Below are 21641 nucleotides of genomic sequence, written 5' to 3'. Positions count from 1 at the left end.
ACATGAAATTATTGAAAAACTGATAAGTACTGATCCCTTTCTTGTAATGCATAATATATATACATAGCAACATTGCGTATAATATGTTCATTTTCAGAAGACATTAGATTATTGAACATGTAAAATGATGTATGTTCTATATATGTATTAGGAATATATTTACATCGAATATTACTATATAACGGACACAAAAGCATAAAGTGGTATTCATCTTCAACACAACCTTCACAATATGGACAGTCTCTAAATTCCCTTTGAATACCAAAATGTCTACCCTTTTCTATCATAAGGGTATGACTAGAACTTCTAAATGCTGCAATGCACGTTCTAAATTTGTTTATATCAACAACATTTACAAACTTTTCAACTTTATATACTGTTTTATACTTAGCATAATAAAAAAGTTTTGCGTTTTGGTAACACCTATCCCTCTATTCCTGGATATACTGGTCCTTTAATCGTTGTACATATTGTAATAGAAACAAGTCAGGGTTGTCAACATTCTGGGCTTCCCACACATAACCATAGCCGTTTACATACAAGTGAGTTCGTAAATCAGTTACCCAGTTTTTATAACCAAAATGGTCATAATACATTAGCATATTATAGCACATTCGTACATATCTGTCTTCAGGTAACTTTAACAAACGAAGCCAATATTTAACTACACGCTTTGCAGCATAAATGTACAATGGAAATCTACCTAAATCACCTAAAAAATTGCATAATTACGTGCACCTTTGTTTACTTTCATAAACATTTTACAAGCAAAAATGTGTACATTTTCAATACAATTTGGTTTCTTAAGACCCCAAATTTCAGACCCGTACAATGCAATAGATGCAACCTTTGAATCAAATATTTTAAAAAACGTTGTATATGGAAGACATGGATAATTGTATAATGAACTGAGTAAATGCAACAATACTTTTTTTGCCTTGAGTGACATGGCCTCTGCCATTTTATACATAGAAAGCTTACTTGAAAAATATATTCCAACATAAGTAAAACCATTGACTACTTCTATGTCTACATCATTGTATTTCCATCGTTCTCTTACACTTGATCTACCTCCTCTTTTAAAAATGAAAACTTTTGTTTTAGCTATATTAACAACAAGTTTACTAACTAAACAAAAATGTTTCAATATATTCAATTGCTTTTGTAGTCCGATCACTGTGTCAGAAATAAGAGCTATGTCGTCTGCAAACATGAGCAAAAATATTTCTACAAGATGAGGAAACAATTGTATACCCCTTGTTCTGTTCTTACATAACAGTGAATAGAGTTCATCAATAAACAATGCAAACATAATAGGACTCAAATTACAGCCCTGACGCAAACCGATTGGGCATTCAAAGCTATTTGTTACACCATTGTTAGTTTTAACACACGCTTTTACAGAAATATATATAGACTGTATTGCATTATACAAGTTACCTTTTATGCCACCTTTTCTTAAAATATCATACAATATGTTGTGATCTACAGAATCGAACGCTTTTTGAAAATCAATAAAAGCTACGTACAATGTTTTCCTTTTCATACATAAATACTTACTTACAATGGCTTGAAGAATAAATGCATTAGCTACAGTACAATATCCTGATCGGAAGCCCGCTTGGGCTTCACAAATTTTACAATAAGCATTCAGATAAAATGTTAAACGCTTTGTGATGATTGCAATATAAACTTTGCTCAAAACATCTAGTTAAGCTATACCTCGGTAATTAGTTGGGTTATTTACACTACCCTTTTTGTAAAGGGGTATCACAACTGTTTTTGTCCACTGCTTTGGAAATTCGCCTTTGAGAAACAATCTATTAAATATCTTTCGAATGAAAGGTAAAAGTACATTTACGCCATAAACTAAATGCTGCGGTATAATCACACCACCAACAGCTTTATTCAATTTCAAAGACTTTATACTATCATTTATCTCCTCGTCTGTGATACCGGAATTGAAAATTAATTGTTCAATATCATCAAAATCGTCATTTTCATTTTCAGCATTAATTCGTTCTTCATTCCCTGAATCAACATTGTTTACAACTGAAAAAAGATTGCTAAAATGATTACACCAGTCGTCCAATGAAATGTTTGGCTCCGTTCTTGGTTTATTAGTTAGTTTTTTAACTTCGCCCCAAAACCTTTTCGTGTTAACAGTTGTACTTTCTAGTTTCGATAATGCATTTTTATCAAATACAAATTTTTTGCGTTAACATATATTCTTATAAGCATGTTTACTATTTACATATAGCAATAAATTTTGTTCACTTCGGCTTAACCGAAAACGATTCAAATGTTTTCTTGCATCAGTCTTTGCTCGTTTACAGTCAGTGTCAAACCATGGCTTATAGTTCCTAGGTTTACCACCATAACGTTTCAATTTCTTAAATGCATTACTGCTGTTTAGAATGGCATCTTCAAATGAACTTAAAACCAAATTTATGTCGCTGGTGTTATCATTTAATAGTGTTTCTACACTATGAAAACTTCCATTTATTACATTTTCTGCTAAGTATCTTTTATATTCCCTGCAATTGTCATCTGTCAGATTATATCTAATACATGTATTGCTACCGGTGCCGTTTCTTTTAACACTATGAACAACATCTGGCACTTTCAGAGATAGCGCTAACGGAAAATGACAACTTTCGCTATTCTCTAAAATTTCAAAATTGCTGATAATATCAAACAAATTTCTTGACACTATGAAATAGTCAATAGTACTACTACCGTTTGATTTAAGAATGTACATCCACTACTATGGGGACCGAACCGCCCATAAACTATGAAACACGAAAATGTTTGACAAAATGATATAAGTTGGCGCCCATTATCATTTACTATATTATCTGTTGCAAATATATCTTTATGTACGTTGCAATCTAAGATATCGTGAAATTCATACAATTCTGGTATAAATACACTGGATGTAGTAAAATCAGGGATACTGCCAGTACGTGCATTAAAGTCGCCATTTAACAGAAGCTCCGTATCTATATATTCTCTGCTAATAATTTCTTCTAATTGCTCAAAGCCTGACCGTAAGACGTCATCATAAAACGGGGACTTGGGAGGTGGAATATAAATAGCAACGTATAAAACATTTCGAGGTGTATCAAATAACAGCTTGTCAAAAAGAAGTATTACACCATACTTAAAATTCTCACATACGCGTTTTACATACTTTGACAGTTTACTTTTAATTACTACAGTGACACCTCCCATTGGTCTTCCGCCAGTTTTAGATCGTTGAGCTTTACAAGAATATGAAACATGATCTGTAAAATATTCATCAAAAACGTCAGCGTTCATATCCCATGTTTCTTGAAAACTTATTAAGTCATAAGATAAAAGCATTTCGGATAATTCAAAACCAGTTAATTTGGACTTTAATCCTTCATTATTCCAACTCAGTAACTTTATGTTCGCACATATACTACAAAATGATTGTGCTGGACCTTGACCGTTGTCCTATTTTCGAAAAGGGCTACCCCCATTTTCAGTTATAGAAGGTGTTGCCTCCATGCTCTCTTCGATTAGCGAATCAGCTGTGTGATTATCTGATTGACGAGTACCGCGCCGAAATACACGAGGTCTAGGTTCAGATCCAGGGTTAACTTTTGCATATGTCACCAACTTGTTGCCTTTAAAGTAGCCATTTAAGCCCTTTAATTTTGCTTGTTTAAGTTCTTGGCGCTGTAGAAATGAAAGATCGTTTGAAATTCGTAAACCCTTAATGCGCAACTTGTCTCTAAATTTGAATAGTCTTAATTTGTCGTCGCTATTTGCAAACTGAACAATAAACATTCTATCATTACCCTGATTAGTATCAACTACACCAACACGCTTTGCTTTTATTAAAGTATTACTATCAAATTTGGCTTCGATCGTATCAGCTTCTTTTAATACTTCATCTTCACATAGTTTTTTTAAACTGTAATCATCAGATTCTTTCTCTTTCAAACCAAAAATTCTCATCGAACTCTTTAGTCTCTCGGATTCTGAAATAAGCAACTGTTATTCAATATTCCGTAACCAAGAATCTCTTTTATCTTCACCATATGACACAGCTTCCATATCGCCAGCTAGTATTTCTTGGTCATACCGCAAAACATCAACTTTCTCTTCGATAAATCGCATTCTGCCATCAATTTCCTTCTGATTAACTTCAACCTCGTCGACCTTTTTGCGCATTAAATTCAACTCTGACTTCATTAGAATAATCTCCACTACCTTCATGTTTTACTTCACTTATTTCATTCCGAGTCTCTCTAATAGCATCCAAGATAGCTTGTGTATTTTTATCTGTTATATCACTTCCGGGTCCAAGATTCAACTCTATGTCTGCTGCTAAAATTAATAGTCTTTTACCATATGCATAGTACGCACCATAGATCAATTGCATACAGTCGCTAGATGTACTGCGAGAAGTAGAAGGCATATTAACACTATCACATAAACTGATGTCCGGTCTTACAAAGTTGTCGATACAGAGCTTATTGCCCCACGCAACCCCGTACAATGTAAGAAAACAAAGAAGGAAGAATACATTGACCACAAAACTTCTCAGATGTATGTCAGTATTAGAATGTGTCCGCTTATATTTCCTATACTTCCTTTGCCTCGTACATGTTCTGTAACACAACACAACATATATGTACCGATTCTAACCCTATATGCCATTAAGTCAACCCCCATCGTTATTTTCGAGGTTACTGCAATACTCGAATTTGTGGTCCTTTTACGCTTCCGTAGAAAAATAAACCAATACTATACTGTCACAGGTATGATAGTTTATAATAATCTATCTACTGGACAATAGGATTTTGTTACGGGCGACTGCTCCACACTGTTAGTCAATATATATATATGATATTTACCAATATTTACCAATTCACTTCAATAATTATCCTTCCATTATTTTATTATATCCAATCAAAACTCTAAAACAAAATAACCACAATAATGTCAATCGAATAAATAACACACAGATGTCAGATTTATACTATTCAACGCTGTATAACCATCAAAAATTAAGGAAATTCCTTGACCTCAAAAATAAACGTCCGACCTATACTTGCACTACATAACAAAAAAAAAAACAAAAACAAAAAAAACAAAAAAAAAACTGAACTTTAATCTGAACGCGGACGCCGACGCCGGGGCGAGTAGGACAGCTCTCCATATACTTCGTATAGTCGAGCTAAAAAGGAATTCTGACAGGTGATCATAGGTTAAAAAACCTTTATAATATGGATAAGACGTCAGTAGACAACGTTAGATTAGGCAACATATCCTAACATTTATCATAAAGTATCCAATGAAAATAGTAGAAAATGAGCACCAAAGCGACGGACTACGTGTTTGCAACTGTTTTTATAGATCTCCAAAATCATAGATGAGCAAGTAGATAAAACCAATGAAAACATCAAAATTACAAGGAAATGATAGACTCTGTTGGATTAGGTATTGTTCTGACGGATAGGTTCTCCGCATGACCATCGACTTAAGTAGTATTCAAACCTTAACCCAAAATGTGATCCCGATTAATAGAATCGATACTTTTTACATATATGAATGAACATGATTTTTTGCACTTTCAGGATTTAATTTGACCCTTAGTTTGCGATAACATTTAATATTTGGTTAGACTAAAACAAATTATTGTACGTTCACGTAACATCATGTATCATCACAAATAATTGTGTTGCAGACACTGTTTGGCAACGTTGTCAGAGAATGGTTTAAATAATTACAAATAAAAAACTTAGTTTTAACTTCATAATGATGTTTATTTTAGGAGATCTACTTAATTTTAGTTTGAATAATCCAATTCTCAGTTCACACTTATAAACAAGCGTATTTTATTTGTATCTATTACACACGTTTGGCTTAACCTTTTACCATCAAATTACAAGAAAAGCATTGATGCCAATCATCAAAGGGTGTCCAAGCAAGAAATGCAGCAAGTGAAGATGAACTAGTAGATATCTGATTACCATATATTTTATAAACTTTACAATGGTTAATTGGTTTTAACTAGTATTGTATATTATCTATGAATAAGCGGACGAAAGACATTATTCATCATGAACTTTGGTAAGCATGCTAGATATTTGAATATTAAATGTTTTTTTTCCACATGAACTTTAATTCTATCATGTTAACGATAATATCCAAATTATATAGGTCTTTAATATCCAAAATATACCCCTATATGGTATAAGTTTATTTATACTATATAGGGAGGGGTATTTTTGGATATTATTAATATTGGTTATTTGATAGAATTTCAAGTTCATGTGGTATTTTCTTTGGAACATACACATAATAGTCAAAATGAACAAAGTCTGTGAATTGATTTATTTGAGAGGTCAATCTACTATTTTAATGATCTAGTTTCACCCATCAGTGTGTTTACATGCCTATCAATAAACCCATAACAACTCATGTTAAAATTGCAGACGAAGAATGATTATACTATGATAAAACAATTTGTAAAAATTGCCTACTTAATGATTGAAATTAATTGTTTTAATATGTTTGCATTTCATTTCCTGCAATATTATCCAGTTCGTTGCGACACGAATGACCGTTTCGGTACACTAAATCTACTTCTATAAATAGATGTTCGGACTTTCACATATTCCGTCATGATTCTATTTATAGGTACAGCAATAACACACATAATAACTTACTGTGTAATACAAAATGATTAATAAAAAATACCGAAGAGTGCGATTAATTGACGGACAAGATAATTTCATTTGAATATGTTTACATTGCGAAATTATCCAGTTCGCTATTTATTTTACATATGGCGACATTTCATTTTTGATAATCAAACACTCATACCAATCGGAATGTTCTGCTATTATGGCCGACGAAAAGGCTCGAAAAGTTGCAATTCCCTTTCAGAAAAAATCTGATTTAATTCAATAAGGGCATCGCGCTTCGGCGCGAACGCCAATCAAAACTACCACTCGTCAATATAAGAAAACATTACATATTCTGGTTTCTCGCAGTTCACCATAATCAATGTTATTTCGTTTTGTCTAGCATTACCATTATCCTATTGATTGAAGTCCAAATCAGTTTTCCTATTTATGACAGGTATCGATCGATACTGGCGTCTTTCTCGTGAACTTTTAAAAACTTTTGAGTAATATCAAAGATAAAGATATTCTAGGAACAATGTAATATGGCTAGCAAGAAATAAACCGCTCTCGCTGACATATTGAACCTTTTCAACATCCAACAAGCCTAGTATCTTATAGTATCGGTTTATATAAAATAATGCATGACATTTGTACTATCATGAAAAATTAAAACAAAGATAGACAAAAAGTAAAAATTAGTTAGAACGAGCCTTTTTATGAGATGAAATAGAATGTGTTACAACTATCTCGCTCCTAAGACCAACTGCGTGACTGAGTCATTGCCAAGCTTTTATCAGACAAAAAAAATTAATGGGGTTCCAAAAAAATAATAATAATAATACACGTACATTCGAATAATAAATGAATGTATGTTATGGTAGAATTATCAATCGTTGTTCTATTTAAATTCTAAGTACAACTAAAATATTTATTCAATGAATTAAAGTTTTATTTTGTCAAAATGTTAATACCGTTTAAAGCGACATTATGCAATTATGATATTAATTATACTAACTAACAAAAATGCAAAGTCTTATGTAGGTCTCTCCAATTAGTTAGCCTAAATGTTTAAAGAACACTAACAACTGTCGAAAATTCTAAAGCCGAAGTTACAAAATAAGGATTTAATGAAATTTTTATCACGGTTCAATTGTTACAAATATTTTGAAAGACCGGCTATTCAAAGATATACGATTATAATCATATATGCTCGCGTCATTTCGGATAATTAAGTAATTTCAATTTTTCGTTTACCTTGTATAAAAGTCATATATCTTCTTGACATTGAACACGGTACACATTAAGACGATATTTACATTAAATACCTTTCAATTTGATCAGATAATCTATATTTACCTTTTGTATTTGGTCGCTTTTGGCAAATCGTTAAACTTGTAATTTTCTTTTCATTATAACTTAATATTTAGTTTTAACATTTATAATTGTGCGTGTCGAATGATATTTGTTTTTTTTTTTTAATTTCTGCTGTTAAATTATAAAAAAAAGTAAGATGTATTGTCTTTATCTAAAAAATTTTATCATTATGTTATCGTTCATTCTCTTCATATTTTTAACATTTGTTGGACAAAAGCCGTGACTTCTATTTTACAGTGTTTGCAATTTCTTTTTCATTTAAACAAAATCGAAAGAATGATTGCTATGTCCATAAAAGGGAAATGCAAACAATAATCTTAGACATATAATTACGAATAAATATTGTTTCTGAATCTTTGTTGTGAATTTACTATGTTGCATAACGAGTCATTTTACCATAAAATAACGACAGTCACTGCAGAATTATATATATATACTAGTACATGTTTGCAACTGCAAGACCCTATTAGTATGTTAAATGCATTTACATATAATTCAATCAAAACTATTACTTTGTAAAAGAGATATCTGTACACATATTTGGTTTTATCATATTATTGTATTCACTTGTTGTTATTAAGATTATGTGTTACGTTTATATTGTAATGCATATGTATTTTTAGCATTTTGTAAATACTATTATGCTCGTCATTCTTGGAGGAACAAAATATCTATTTTTCTGATTTACTAAATTAGATGGACGATGATTCCTTAATTCGAAAATTATATTATCTTACAGTAATAACCAAAACATAAAAAATGAAAAACATTTTATTTCACTTGATAAATCTCATCTGAAAATGAAATATATTTTGAATATTACTACATTATAGGCTATGTAGCAAAATAGCAAATGACGTAACAAAAAATCAACAAAACATGTTTTAACATCATAATGCAAAACAGTATAGAAGAAACTAAATAGAAATAATTGAATGCTTATTATTAACGAGAGTATGCTTTTGTGTGTTCTTAAATGTCTTTATTGTAGAAACGTTGAAGTTTTCAGAAAATTTATAACCCTTTGCAGACAATATTTTCCCGCTTGAAAATGATATGATCCTGAAACTGACATCAAACAGATGCAAAATTTATACGGATCCATTTAAATACAATAAGTGTTAATAACAATTATATTAGTTAAGAGGCTTATGTAGTTTATACATAAACTTAATTTACCATTTATTTCTAAAATAAAACGGCGAATCGTCCTCAGGTAAATCAAATTTGTTTCGTAAGCAAAACACAATAAGCAAAATAAAATAATATGAGATTTGGAAAGTTACAAATCCGTCAATTCATAATTAAGTCGTTAACAGACAACAGGCATCATATCCTAACATATATCAAACAGTACCCAAGGAGAAATACTGGAACAACCTGACTACAAAAAGAACAAACAAATAACACTAACGTGTTGATACTAGCGATACTGTCTTGCTGAACGATCTTCAGAAATAAAAGTATGATGTCTTTGATTGAATATAACCAGCGACTTTTTATTGCCTCCACACGCCGAGGTCTATGCTTGTTTGACAATAAAGTAGACACAAAAACAGGATCCGTAAAAAAAAACCAAACAGGGCAAAGGTGAAAATGCTGCAGTCTCGGTTTGATTATTTTGTATGTAAACAGTACTGGTACACATCATGCCTATTAGGCACCAAATTAAGCAGAATTCAAAATTCAAATACAAAATAGTGAAATTTGAATTTCAAAAACACCCACATACGAGTTTGTATTCATACATGGTTATTATTGTATCTTAAATGTGACATTGTTCATGCCATTCCATGAAAAGCGGCGTATTGTTCCCGATAATGGAAAAAACGATTATCATAACTGAATAAACACTTCAATAATATATGGTGTTTTTCATAACTATGTACTTAAAGAGATTGCATTTAAGATTTCTTCAAGTTCTACATTAAGGTTTCATTGTTAAATTGATATTTGTAATTATGTATTCTAGCAAATTGCTTATCTAAAGAAATATTAAAGTATGAATCTGATAATTTTTGTTGAAGTATTTACAATCAATTGTAATTAGTTGTGATATTGATACTTAAGCCCTCAGATGTTGTCATAGCTGTGAAATTGTGGTTTGACGGTAAGATCGTTCAGAAACATATCCAAGATGTCCTCTAAATGGTGGTTAAATCTCGTACATGTTTAAAAAAAAACGAAGAACGAGACAACTGTTATTCTACTGATACAGAAACATATATTCGATAAATAACAATATATTACTTACGGTAAGGTGTCTTTTTTAATCCATTCACGGTGTTTTGAATCAAGTTTTATCGAAATTGTACATAAAGTTCATCTTTAAAATGTTTTCATTCTAAAAGTTTATATGAACTCACAGTAGCGCATATTATCACCGAAAACTGATACCATTATTTTTCTTAAGAAGCCAGTACTATATATATTAATGCTGTCTTTGCTTGATTTTAATATTTTAAATCTGAATTGTCAACGCAATTATATTTGCGTTTCGGTGGAAAAAGCCGCTTGCCTGTAAGCCAATGAAAATTTAACAACTTATACCTTAAAGCAATACAATATCAACTGTTCTATATATAGATTATAAACTTAAATAAAGGAAGGAAAGTAGCTACTTAATGACGAATATCATGTTTCTGTTAGGCTTATTAAAACGTCCAAAGGGTGTATGCACACGGTTGTTTAAATAAATCGATTTAGTTAATATACTGGAATGTGATCAATCTTCCTTAAGAAGAAAAGAAAATATAGCGAGTTATGCTTCCTGTTCGACATATGCATTTTCTAAACATAATTTAAAAATATATCGAATTTAGTCATTGTTCAAAGATATCAATCATGATAATTTTTATTTTCTTCTGTTTGTTCTGTAAAAATCTTATCTTAAAAACACACGATGAAGAAAATAAACCCTTGAATCGTAGTGCATAATCGTTTAAATTAAAAGTTTGGTTATAAACTAGACTGTGATTCTGCAATTACAGTGAACTTAAGAAATATTTACAAAGGAACTTTTGTGGATAGCATACGTATTTACTTAATCATCGATTTCTGCCAATTTATTCACATCTATAGCACACATATAGCTCGTCATCAAATGGTTCACGCAGGGACAATAATGTATGGATTTATAAGAGGCATTATTATACATTGTATAAATAACACATGGGTTCGTGGGTAACAGTAAAAATATCATCCCGAGGAAAATATTTTTACGAGGGATGATATTTTTACTTTTACACACAAACCCATGTGTTATTTATTTTATTAACCCGAACAAACATACTGTGATGATCTGAAATCTAACTGTAACAAAAATAAACCAAGATTATCAATAACTAAACTGTCCATACCTTTTAAGTTTAAAGTGAACTTAGGCCTACTTGAGAAGTTTTCTTTTTCTTTTATTCTTTAAGCAAGTGATGATATCTATAAATTATAAACATACAATAAGCTAGGTTTTATTTAGAAAACAAAACACTAACCCATTTACACGGTAATGATCTGTGAAATCTGATCCTTCTGTTTCCAGAATATTCTTAGCATGGTTTTTGACAAAATAACGATGATATCCTTTATCTGTCTACCATATCAATAACGTTTCACTGAAAACGGATGTTCACTTTTTGACTAATCAACAAAAAGATATTTTATACGCGAAAGGCACACCAGGGTGCGAACAACTAAATTTTATGAGTGTCATAGTTACTCCAGAGAAGAAATTGATGTCCTATCGGGGTCTAACGTCGAAAATAAGAATGAATCGAGAAAAAATGGCGGCCATTTTATTTCATTTTATTTAGAAAATAGACCACGTGACCAGATTTTATACTGTTAAAAAATACTGTTACCTATGTAACAGTACAAAATTCTTAGTCACGTGGTACACTTGCATTAACAGTAAAAAATAACTCCCAGAGGCCTATGGGAAATTAGCAAGGGGTAATAATATAAAATATTCAAAGAAAATTCGAATAAATGTTCTACCTTCTTAAATCTGCAATATTAAGTTATTTCTATTAGGCTGAAACATATGTAGCTCTCGACATATATAGGTCTGGAGCTTTATCCTTTGAGTTGGAACGAATATATCCTTATTCGAAAATAAAATGTATCGACTTCAAAAGTAATGCCTCGACAAATTAAGCTTCCGGTCAGGAAATAGGTAAAATAAAAACCAACATCGTCAAAGTGTCAAAATGTTAGCTTGAATCATCATCACTATCGTAATAACCATAAATTTTTAACTTTTGTCGACATCAACATCATCATTATTAAACTCAACGTGATCATCATCTGAGCCAACATCGTTGTCACCATTTATTTTCTTCACCTTTATCATTAAATGTATATTAGACACATCTAATTTATAATGATGTCTTAATCGATATCATCAGTACCATCATTAATAATCATAATCTCTTTGGAGAGCTATATTTTGAGAGGTGTATGCGGCGTGCATGTAACACTGCTATATTAAACAATTTTTAGTTCGCGCTGCAGTTTATAATTTTTTTGCCTGACTTAAATCCTGTCCTACCACAAACTAAATCGATGCTAGTGAATATATATTTGAAATAAAATATAAAATGGCAATGAACAGAATTAGGCAACCGCATATTTCTGTATCAAAAAGTATGCAGCTGTCGAGCTGTCAAAAATAAACCGAAAAACAACAAAAAACAGGCAATTATTCATGAATATAATTATATTGTAACATTTTGATATAGCAAGGGGTTTAGAACTAGATTATAACATTTTCATACAAATAGATAACGTTAAAGTTTGTTTCCTTTCGGCCAAAAGGAAAAGATAAAATCGAAATAAGGGCACATATAATAGTATAACTTCAAACGATTAGTAGAGAAATCAGTGAAACAACGTATAAAAACTATTATCATAATTTCGTCGAACTTGTATGCATTTTTTACGTTTTTTGTATTATAAATATTAAATTATTATCGGATGAATAATAGAATATGTTTCGGCAAAATATAACCTACACAGTACACTTTACTGTAATTGATCACGTTATGCTCGTGTTGAAGCTCGCACCGTAGTTCTTTTCACGAACATGCGAATTTTAATCTGGTACATTTGCATGTTTTTAAGTCCTTTAAGTTATTATGCTATTGCTTATATATCTTCATTATTATTTAACTTAAACCGACCCCACAATTTGCATTTAAAGCAGCGGGCCTCCAGAATATAACAGAAAAACTAACGTCTCATTTATATATCAAAACCCTTCCACAGAAATTGAAATATCACTCCTAAATGTACTGTATAATTCTTGCTCTGAAAACTTTTTTTCGCTAACGGGTTATTCGTTCTTTTAATTATACTACGGAATTCCTTGGTCCGGGTTTTTACAAGTACAACGTGATTGTACAGGACAACAAGTGATCCAGATCGCTCGTATTGAACCTATGGGGAAACGAATAAACTGCTTTGGTTTTGATATTAAGACTTATTTGTGGCACTATAAATTACAATTGATTATTTTGTATCATATATATGATGGTAAATATATCGATTTAAACTTTATCTTGAAATATGATTAGGGCCTACGCATTGACGAAAATTTAAAAACGACCCCGGACTTAACAGATAATGGGATTTTTCCGTTGTGACACGTGACCATGGTGAATAAAATATCTTAACCTACTTATATTGGCTACAGCGTTAGTAACAGAGTAGATTACGCAAAGAAGATACACAATATATTGACAACTTGTGAACATTCTTTCTTGTATTAACCCCTTCCCCCATGAGCATATTGTGAAAAATGGCCGTTTTCACTGAAAAGCCTCCTGTTACAAGTTCAAACTGCTATGAAACTATGAAAAATGCTTCAATACTTATCAAACTTGGCACAAGTGTTGACTGGACCATTGCCTTTGTAACGACATGCTCAGTCTTAGATTTCTTGTTACCATGGCAACGAGGGGACATCTCAAAATTGCCAAAAATCACTATTTTGCCTCGATTTTTTCCATCAAAATTCATTTCAAAGTGCTGTAACTGCTCAAGGGATTGAGATAGAGTCAAAGGCTTTTCAGAGTTGGTTAAACGTTACATTATGATTGACCTGGGGTCATTTTTAGCCTCTCACAAGTCCAAAATTTTCTTGGCGATGAGGGGGACTCCGCCCCCCTTCAAACCCCCCCTAACAAAAGGGGGCACATCCCCCTTCTGGCAACCCCCTGATGTATCTTTTGGATGGGGGGCGGCGCCGAAAAAGTGCTCAACTTTTTTAGCAACATTACTCAAACGAAAACTTATGTTGGGGCCCAAATAGGACATTTTTTCACTATTTGAGGCCTAAAAAAGGGGGGGGGGGTCGAAAGTGCGTTGTTTCGCGTATATATGTGGTAAAGGGTTAACAAAAAACGATGAAAAACTTTGGAATCACCTAAAAACTAGTTTTTCCATGTTCACATGTGGTCTTTCACCTAATTTTGTTGAAAAATTGTTGTTTTGTAACATTTATAATTTTTTTAGTTAACCCTTTCCCCCATGAGCATATTGTGAAAAATGGCCGTTTTCACTGAAAAGCCTCCTGTTACAAGTTCAAACTGCTATGAAACTATGAAAAATGCTTCAATACTTATCAAACTTGGCACAAATGTTGACTGGACAATTGCCTTTGTAACGACATGCTCAGTCTTAAATTTCTTGTTACCATGGCAACGAGGGGACATCTCAAAATTGCCAAAAATCACTATTTTGCCTCAATTTTTTCCATCAAAATTTATTTCAAAGTGCTGTAACTGCTCAAGGGATTGAGATAGAGTCAAAGGCTTTTCAGCGTTGGTTAAACGTTACATTATGATCGACCTGGGGTCATTTTTAGCCTCTCACAAGTCCAAAATTTTCTTGGCGATGAGGGGGACTCCGCCCCCCCTTCAAACCCCCCCCCCCTAACAGAAGGGGGCACATCCCCCTTCTGGCAACCCCCTGATGTATCTTTTGGATGGGGGGCGGCGCCAAAAAGTGCTCAATTTTTTTAGCAACATTTCTCAAACGAAAACTTATGTTGGGGCCCAAATAGGACATTTTTTCACTATTTGAGGCCTAAAAAAGTGGGGGTCAAAAGTGCGTTGTTTCGCGTATATATGTGGTAAAGTGTTAATAAGTCAGTTATAATGAATTTACACATTAAGCCTAACTAGATCAGTATGTACCGTTTACTTGAAATTTTATGTCATTTTTTATTATTTTACCATCTCGGAGGCTAATGACTTTAATATCTTTACCAATTATGTATGCGCTCAAATTCTTAGTTAATGGTTGTTCGATGTTAGTTTTATCAAACAAATGTTTCAGTAACGTTTATTGCTTTTATTTACATCAAAATGGCACAGTAACCTGAACAAGTATAAGCTAAATGTAAATGTGTTAACGGAATAAGAATTTTTACATTGATCCTTTTATATAAAGCTGCTTATACTTAAAATTGTTAACGCTTTAAATCTCACGATTCCTTCTATATATTCTTTCAGGAATGAAAATTGAATAAAGATTGATTTTTACAGATATCATTCATGTCAATAGAATGTAGTGTATTGAATGGAACTTAGGTAATCTAAGTGTGGTATAAATGTACAGGACAAATCTGTACATGTCCTGTAAAATATCATTGAGACATGAAAACAAAATGATTCAAGGACATTTTTTGTGTAAATTGAAATATCCATATGGGAGAAGACGCATTGCCATAATACTACAATTATTTTTTATGTTATTTCATAACATGTTAATATAAAAATTAAATTGTTTTATTATCTCAATTTGAATGACCAACTTTGAAATCATTTTAATTATTTTAAAGTACTTGTAGCGAATCCAAACAGAAATAAGGTATCTGTACTGGCGTGTCTACTCGTGTAATTTCTATAAATAAAGTTTGAATAACAGCAGTATTACTTGTAGTTAAAAAAAACAGACATATGATACGTTTTGGTTTGTATGCTTTATCTTACAAGTCCTGACATGCATAAATTTCAGTATTGTATACTTAAACAACTTTTGACGACTGTATAAACAGAAGCAATTGAATTAAACCACAATTGTAGGTCGCATTGCAAGGTCAATAACTAATAGCCCAAAGACCCAAGTTGTAACCAAAATAATATCTACGTGAACGAAATCATTCCAAAAGTCCACATTTAAATTGAAAATAAGTACATGTATTTGGTATTGTAATATAATTATCTTATCATATTTGTATACATTAGTAAATCTGTAACTCGTTAAGTTGAATGATTATATCTATATTTATAAACGACGAATAATCATAACCCAGAGATATTTCTTTCTGCTCACCTTGTAACATGATAATGTAATGAATGTTATGTACAAGCATCTTTTTTAATGAGATTACACTTCATCCCACCTTAAACCAAACCAAAAACATAAAGTTATGCAGAGTATACAATGAACAAAAATGATCTAATTGTGTATTTCCATTGTATTGCCAAATTGTTTTTTTTTACCTCTATTACTATGTTTATTAAAGTAAGTGAATATAGATAGGTTGTGTATGAATGCAAAGTTAGGATTCATAGCCCCAGACAAGACAAAAGTTAAAAACAGGCGTAAAAAAGTCATATTAATTTTTAACGTTCACGTTTAATTAGAGGGGTAGAATTATCGCCTGATATTTCACGTAAATGTCACGTTTGAAGAAAAAAAGTATCTTAAGCCAGCTTCGATTACTAGAATTTTGAAACTGAAATACTGCGAGGGCTGATTGATAAATTGTTTTGACGACTTGATGCAGTTTTTAGTTATACCCCTTTATATTCTACAATGAAATAAAATGCCTTGAAGACTTAAAACATAGCTGGCTAATGAAATAACGTAGACCCGTTACTGCTGCAACCCAGTTTGGCCCATGACATTGTTATGGTTGAGTTATTGGAGTTACAGAGATATATAAACTAATGTCACAGGATAGACTTCGGTCCATTCTTTTGGATGATCTTGCACTAAGTAAGTTAATCCTGTTTGTATCCAAGACATCAACAGTTGATAAGAAGCAGATGAGGCGTTATTATCTGTGCCTTGCCTTTTTTCAGAAGATCATGCTAGGTTTAACAATGGTTGAAACGTCGATCATTTCTTTCTCCAAAGAGGCTAGGTAGATGTAGAAAGCACCTTGTCTCAATATCGCAAAGAGGGCAATTTTCAAAATGGGCCATTTAACATGAGAAAAAATACAAACTGGTTAGATTTAGAGATATATCTACATGTATATCATTTTATAGAGTTCCGAGGCTTTTGAGTACGTATGTTAGTGTATTTAATGATACAAGGTAACAGTTTGCATACATATCCAAAGTATTAGCTCATGAAAATGGTATTGTGACTTTATTGCCCTGTCCTGTTTTTTGTTTGGGGCCTTCCTGGACTCCTTGCCGCTGGTTCTTGTTGCTGGGTCGGGTGGGGGTTGCGTTCATTGAACGCCGCTTTTCCTGATGATCTTGTTTATCATATTTTATATTCTGGCCGAACGCCGTCTTGAGTTAGTTTGACTTCCTGTAAAATTTACCGAGAAGAACTGAGTATCAAAATAGTTTTCATTTAAAATATCGAAAAAAGACAAAATTCCAAAGTTATTAGGTAGCCACAGTTAACGATTTTCAATAAATGACCAATACATTATACATGTATGATCATTGATGTGTTCAATTTCTATAATGTTCATAATAACAATATCTTTATATATGCTTGCATACTAAAAAAGTATTTATAAATATATTTGCCTACCGAATGCGTAGATGTTGGTGTAAGAAATTGAGTTCACGGCATGTTCATTTAGGTGACAGTAAATTATCACATTGGTTATTCTTCCAATTTAAACATAAGTATTTTTATATAAGCAATGTTACTTTTTTTTCGGATGTTCAGTGTTTCTCAGTATTTCTATACGTGTTGCAATTCCGTAGAATTATAACACTAATTATTTCATTAATACTTCCTTCTCAAATTTCATTTCGATAAAACTAATTAATTGTAAAATGAAATTCAGTAAATACAAAATTAACAATTATTATTGGCAGTAAAAATCAGCTGTAAACAAAATAAACTGTTCCATTTGTATGTGGAGTTAAAATTTGGCTTTAGACCTCCAAACTTTAACACAATAAATGTGGTTGGTGGTGTTATGAACCACATTTAGGCCTATCTCAAAGTATCACAATTGCTTTTGTTTTGTGAAACCAAAGCGGTTTGAAAAAAGGTTTTACAGCGGCTAATAGGTCTCTTTACTCTACGATATTCCCATAGTAACGGAAATAGCATCTCACGCATGCGTATTCTGCGTAGGGCAAAAGGAATATAACGAAATAATACATTTTATCAGTATTTAATAACTTCATTTACAATTTGATATAATCGAAATATTTAACAATAAATTCAGAATAGTATATTTTAATAAATTACCAATGCAATGATTGATCTAAGTAATTACCTAGAACATTTCTGTATGAGGGTATTTCATGTTTGAAAGACCCATAATAATGCATTTGATTCCGGCAAAAGAACCTTCGTATAAAAGCATAAGAATTTAATCATCTCTTGCATTTAAGTGTGCTGAGATGCGTCACTTGGAAATATCGTCCTATAAAATACTCGGTGTCATTAATATATCCAAGACTAATTCAATGATCCAAAAGGGCATACAAAACTCCTCTATTTAAGTATCATTGGACGACCTTTTCACCACTTATTTAAATTGAAAGAAGATAAAGTATTATTACCACAATTGTTACGGTGTAGTTCCCGTGATTGAGTGGACTGGTAAGGTTTTAAGTGTCAAAAAGATGAACTTCAATATCATAATTATGTTACATTTGTACGTAAATATCTTTAGTTTTTACATGTTTAACTTTCTCAAGAAGAATCAAGCAGATCTTTTTTCTTGACAAAACAATCTATTTTCACATTTTTACAACAATTATCTAAATGATTTTCAAGTCGGACGTGCTCGCAAAGAGCTGAAAAAATCATCATTTCCACATCCTTGTATAGCAATATTTATTATATTTTAACCGAGAACTGATGAACTTCTACTGCGTTTCTATGTAGGGTGATGGTCTTCTGCCCTACGCAGGTTGCGCATGCGCGATAAAAAAACTACATCCGGTCGAGTTTTTTATATTTTTCTATTTTTATTTTCATCATGGTTGTTTACATTGAATTATAAAAATAAAATACAACGTCTATAAGTAGTTTGCTGATTTAATAATATCCATTATCCATTCTATTTTGATATTTCATAATGCGATTCTGTAATACTGTCAATATTGATTCTGATTATAAAATTTCTAAAATCAAAATTGGAAAAATAACATTTTAACATTATCATAAAAACATACAGAAAAGAAACTTTGACAATTTTACGTTTTGAGCAAATGTAGCAGGCAAACAACCCGCATTATGTATTGATGTTTGTTCTTGGGCCTCTACCATTAAAGTTGATACAGAACATATAAATTATTTAACTTAACTTATTCTATTGTTCGTATTTGTAAAAGTTATTTTAATATCTCAATTATAAATTTAATATTATAAACACTTAACTCTGTTCATTGATGTTATGAACAGATATGCACTTACTTAAATTGATCTTGAAATAGAAAGAAAAATTCCCTGTAAAAATGTGGACATTTCAAAATGGAAATGACATTCACCTCTCAAAATATTGATAACATAATACTTAATGAGGGTAAATAAACAAAACTAATGCATGCGCCGTTTTTTAAATGAAGAACATGAATGATTGATAAATTACCAGTTAGAATTAGACGAAGTGTAGCACGAAAGACTCTGGTCCCACGGGGACCTGAGTAAAACCACCGACGTTCCATAAGCCAGCTTTTTAAATTTTGTTCAGACTACTCCTCTTATACCACTAATGCAATTTCAATAAATCTTTACAGGATTGATTGGTAGGTCAAGTACTTGCGCATAGTACTCGGTTTTCTGCTTGTATGATTTTTGGCCCAGTTATGCCCTTGGATGAAAAGGATATTAATAAAGATTGTCCGGACTACTCCTCTTACACCTATGATGCAATTTCAATGAAACTTTATAGGATTGATCTGTAACTCAAGTCCTTGCGCATGTTGCGTGTGTTTTTCGGTTGAATGATATTTTGGCCGAGTTATGGCCCTTGAATAAAAAAAGGTTTGTTTTTTGTGTTGCCAGATAAACATAAGCTTGTCCGGACTACTCAAAAACTATTGGTGCAATTTCATCCAAACTTAAAACGAATTTTCAGCACCAAGTCTTGTTGTGCATATCATCGGATTTTTATGGTTTAATGCTTTTTAGTCAGCGTTTTGGCTCTTTCGTAATTTTATATATGAAATTTGTCGGACTACTCCTGTTATATCACTAATGCAATTTTAATGATATTATCGATAGCTCAAACTCTTGTGCATACGCAGTTGAATCATTTTTTGCCAAGGTATGGACACATGTCATCACTGATGGCCCTTGTAGAAGTGTTTGGAAATAGCGTTCATATTTATTAGATTCACCTGTCTGATAAGGTTTTTTCCTTTTCATTGCTATCTGTGTATCTCTTCCATATTTCCGTTTGTCTGCCGCTATTTTTTGTGCCATGGTGTGCAATGTTGTTAACCCTTGATGATCTTTATTTTCATAATACATGCTATATAATCGCTAAAAAATTATAAAAGAATCCACGAAAAAATACTAAAGATAAGCTAGTATCAATGCTCACCACGTTTTCCGATATTTTATAATGACACCATGTATAGGTTACGGATAACAAAGGATTCTACCTTGAAAACACACAAATTAAAATATGCATATGGCTATTTCTCTATCAATACCAATATCATTTAAATATCAATATCTAAATATTTGTTTTATTATTTTCATCAAACGATCCAACAAATAAATATCACTATAAACAAGAATAATTTTGAAAACATGTTGACTTCTTGTTTTATTTTTAAAATATCAATAAATAAATTGTACACTATTCCAAAATAATTATCATGTTTGTTTGTTAACAGATGATGCGATAACAAAAACTGGTAAGAAAATGGCACAGAAGCCAGACAACCGTGTTCATCTATTCCGTTTACAAATTATCATCATAGATGGAGGCCTACTTGTTCTAAGAAATTTAATTGACCAGATCCTGACTGCTAAAGGCATAACTTTAAGTGCATGTTTAAATAACGAGAAGGCGATAATTACACGTTTGAAAAGTAGCGGCGTTATAACACAGGTACAATATGACACATTGTTTCCAACGGGTCGCCAAGCCCCAACTACGTCAGAGATGGACTTTACGCTTATTATATGTCTTCTAAGATGCTTAAAGTGTTTTGGATTAAATAAGAAATTTGACTGGAAAACAAAACCCATTTCAACCGATTTAACAGTTGAAGCAGATATATGTCGATTAAAAGCTTATCGAAATGAAGTAAGTATGTTGTAGAAAAGTCATTACAACTTGAAAACTTTCAATGTGACTGAAGAATGACATATAATTTCTGAAATAAAAGTCTTATGTTTTAAGTGAACTTTTCATGATTTTCCTGTGTT

General features: G+C 31.8%; 1 protein-coding gene across 1 annotated transcript in view; it reads left to right on the top strand.

Annotated features, from left to right (window-relative positions):
* Positions 1–21641, top strand: part of LOC132752419 (uncharacterized) — a 35782-nt gene that overhangs the window by 11333 nt on the left and 2808 nt on the right. The window contains exon 2 of the mRNA XM_060742741.1: positions 21104–21519. Coding sequence (XP_060598724.1) covers positions 21133–21519 — 387 coding nt within the window. The 5' untranslated portion in view covers positions 21104–21132. The remainder of the gene's footprint in view (positions 1–21103; positions 21520–21641) is intronic.

This window comes from Ruditapes philippinarum, unplaced genomic scaffold (genome assembly GCF_026571515.1).
Source record: "Ruditapes philippinarum isolate M1 unplaced genomic scaffold, ASM2657151v2 ctg270_1_1_1_1, whole genome shotgun sequence".
Taxonomy (NCBI): Eukaryota; Metazoa; Mollusca; class Bivalvia; order Venerida; family Veneridae; genus Ruditapes; species Ruditapes philippinarum.
Note: the sequence above shows the minus strand (reverse complement) of the source record. Positions and strands in the feature narration are given on the sequence as shown.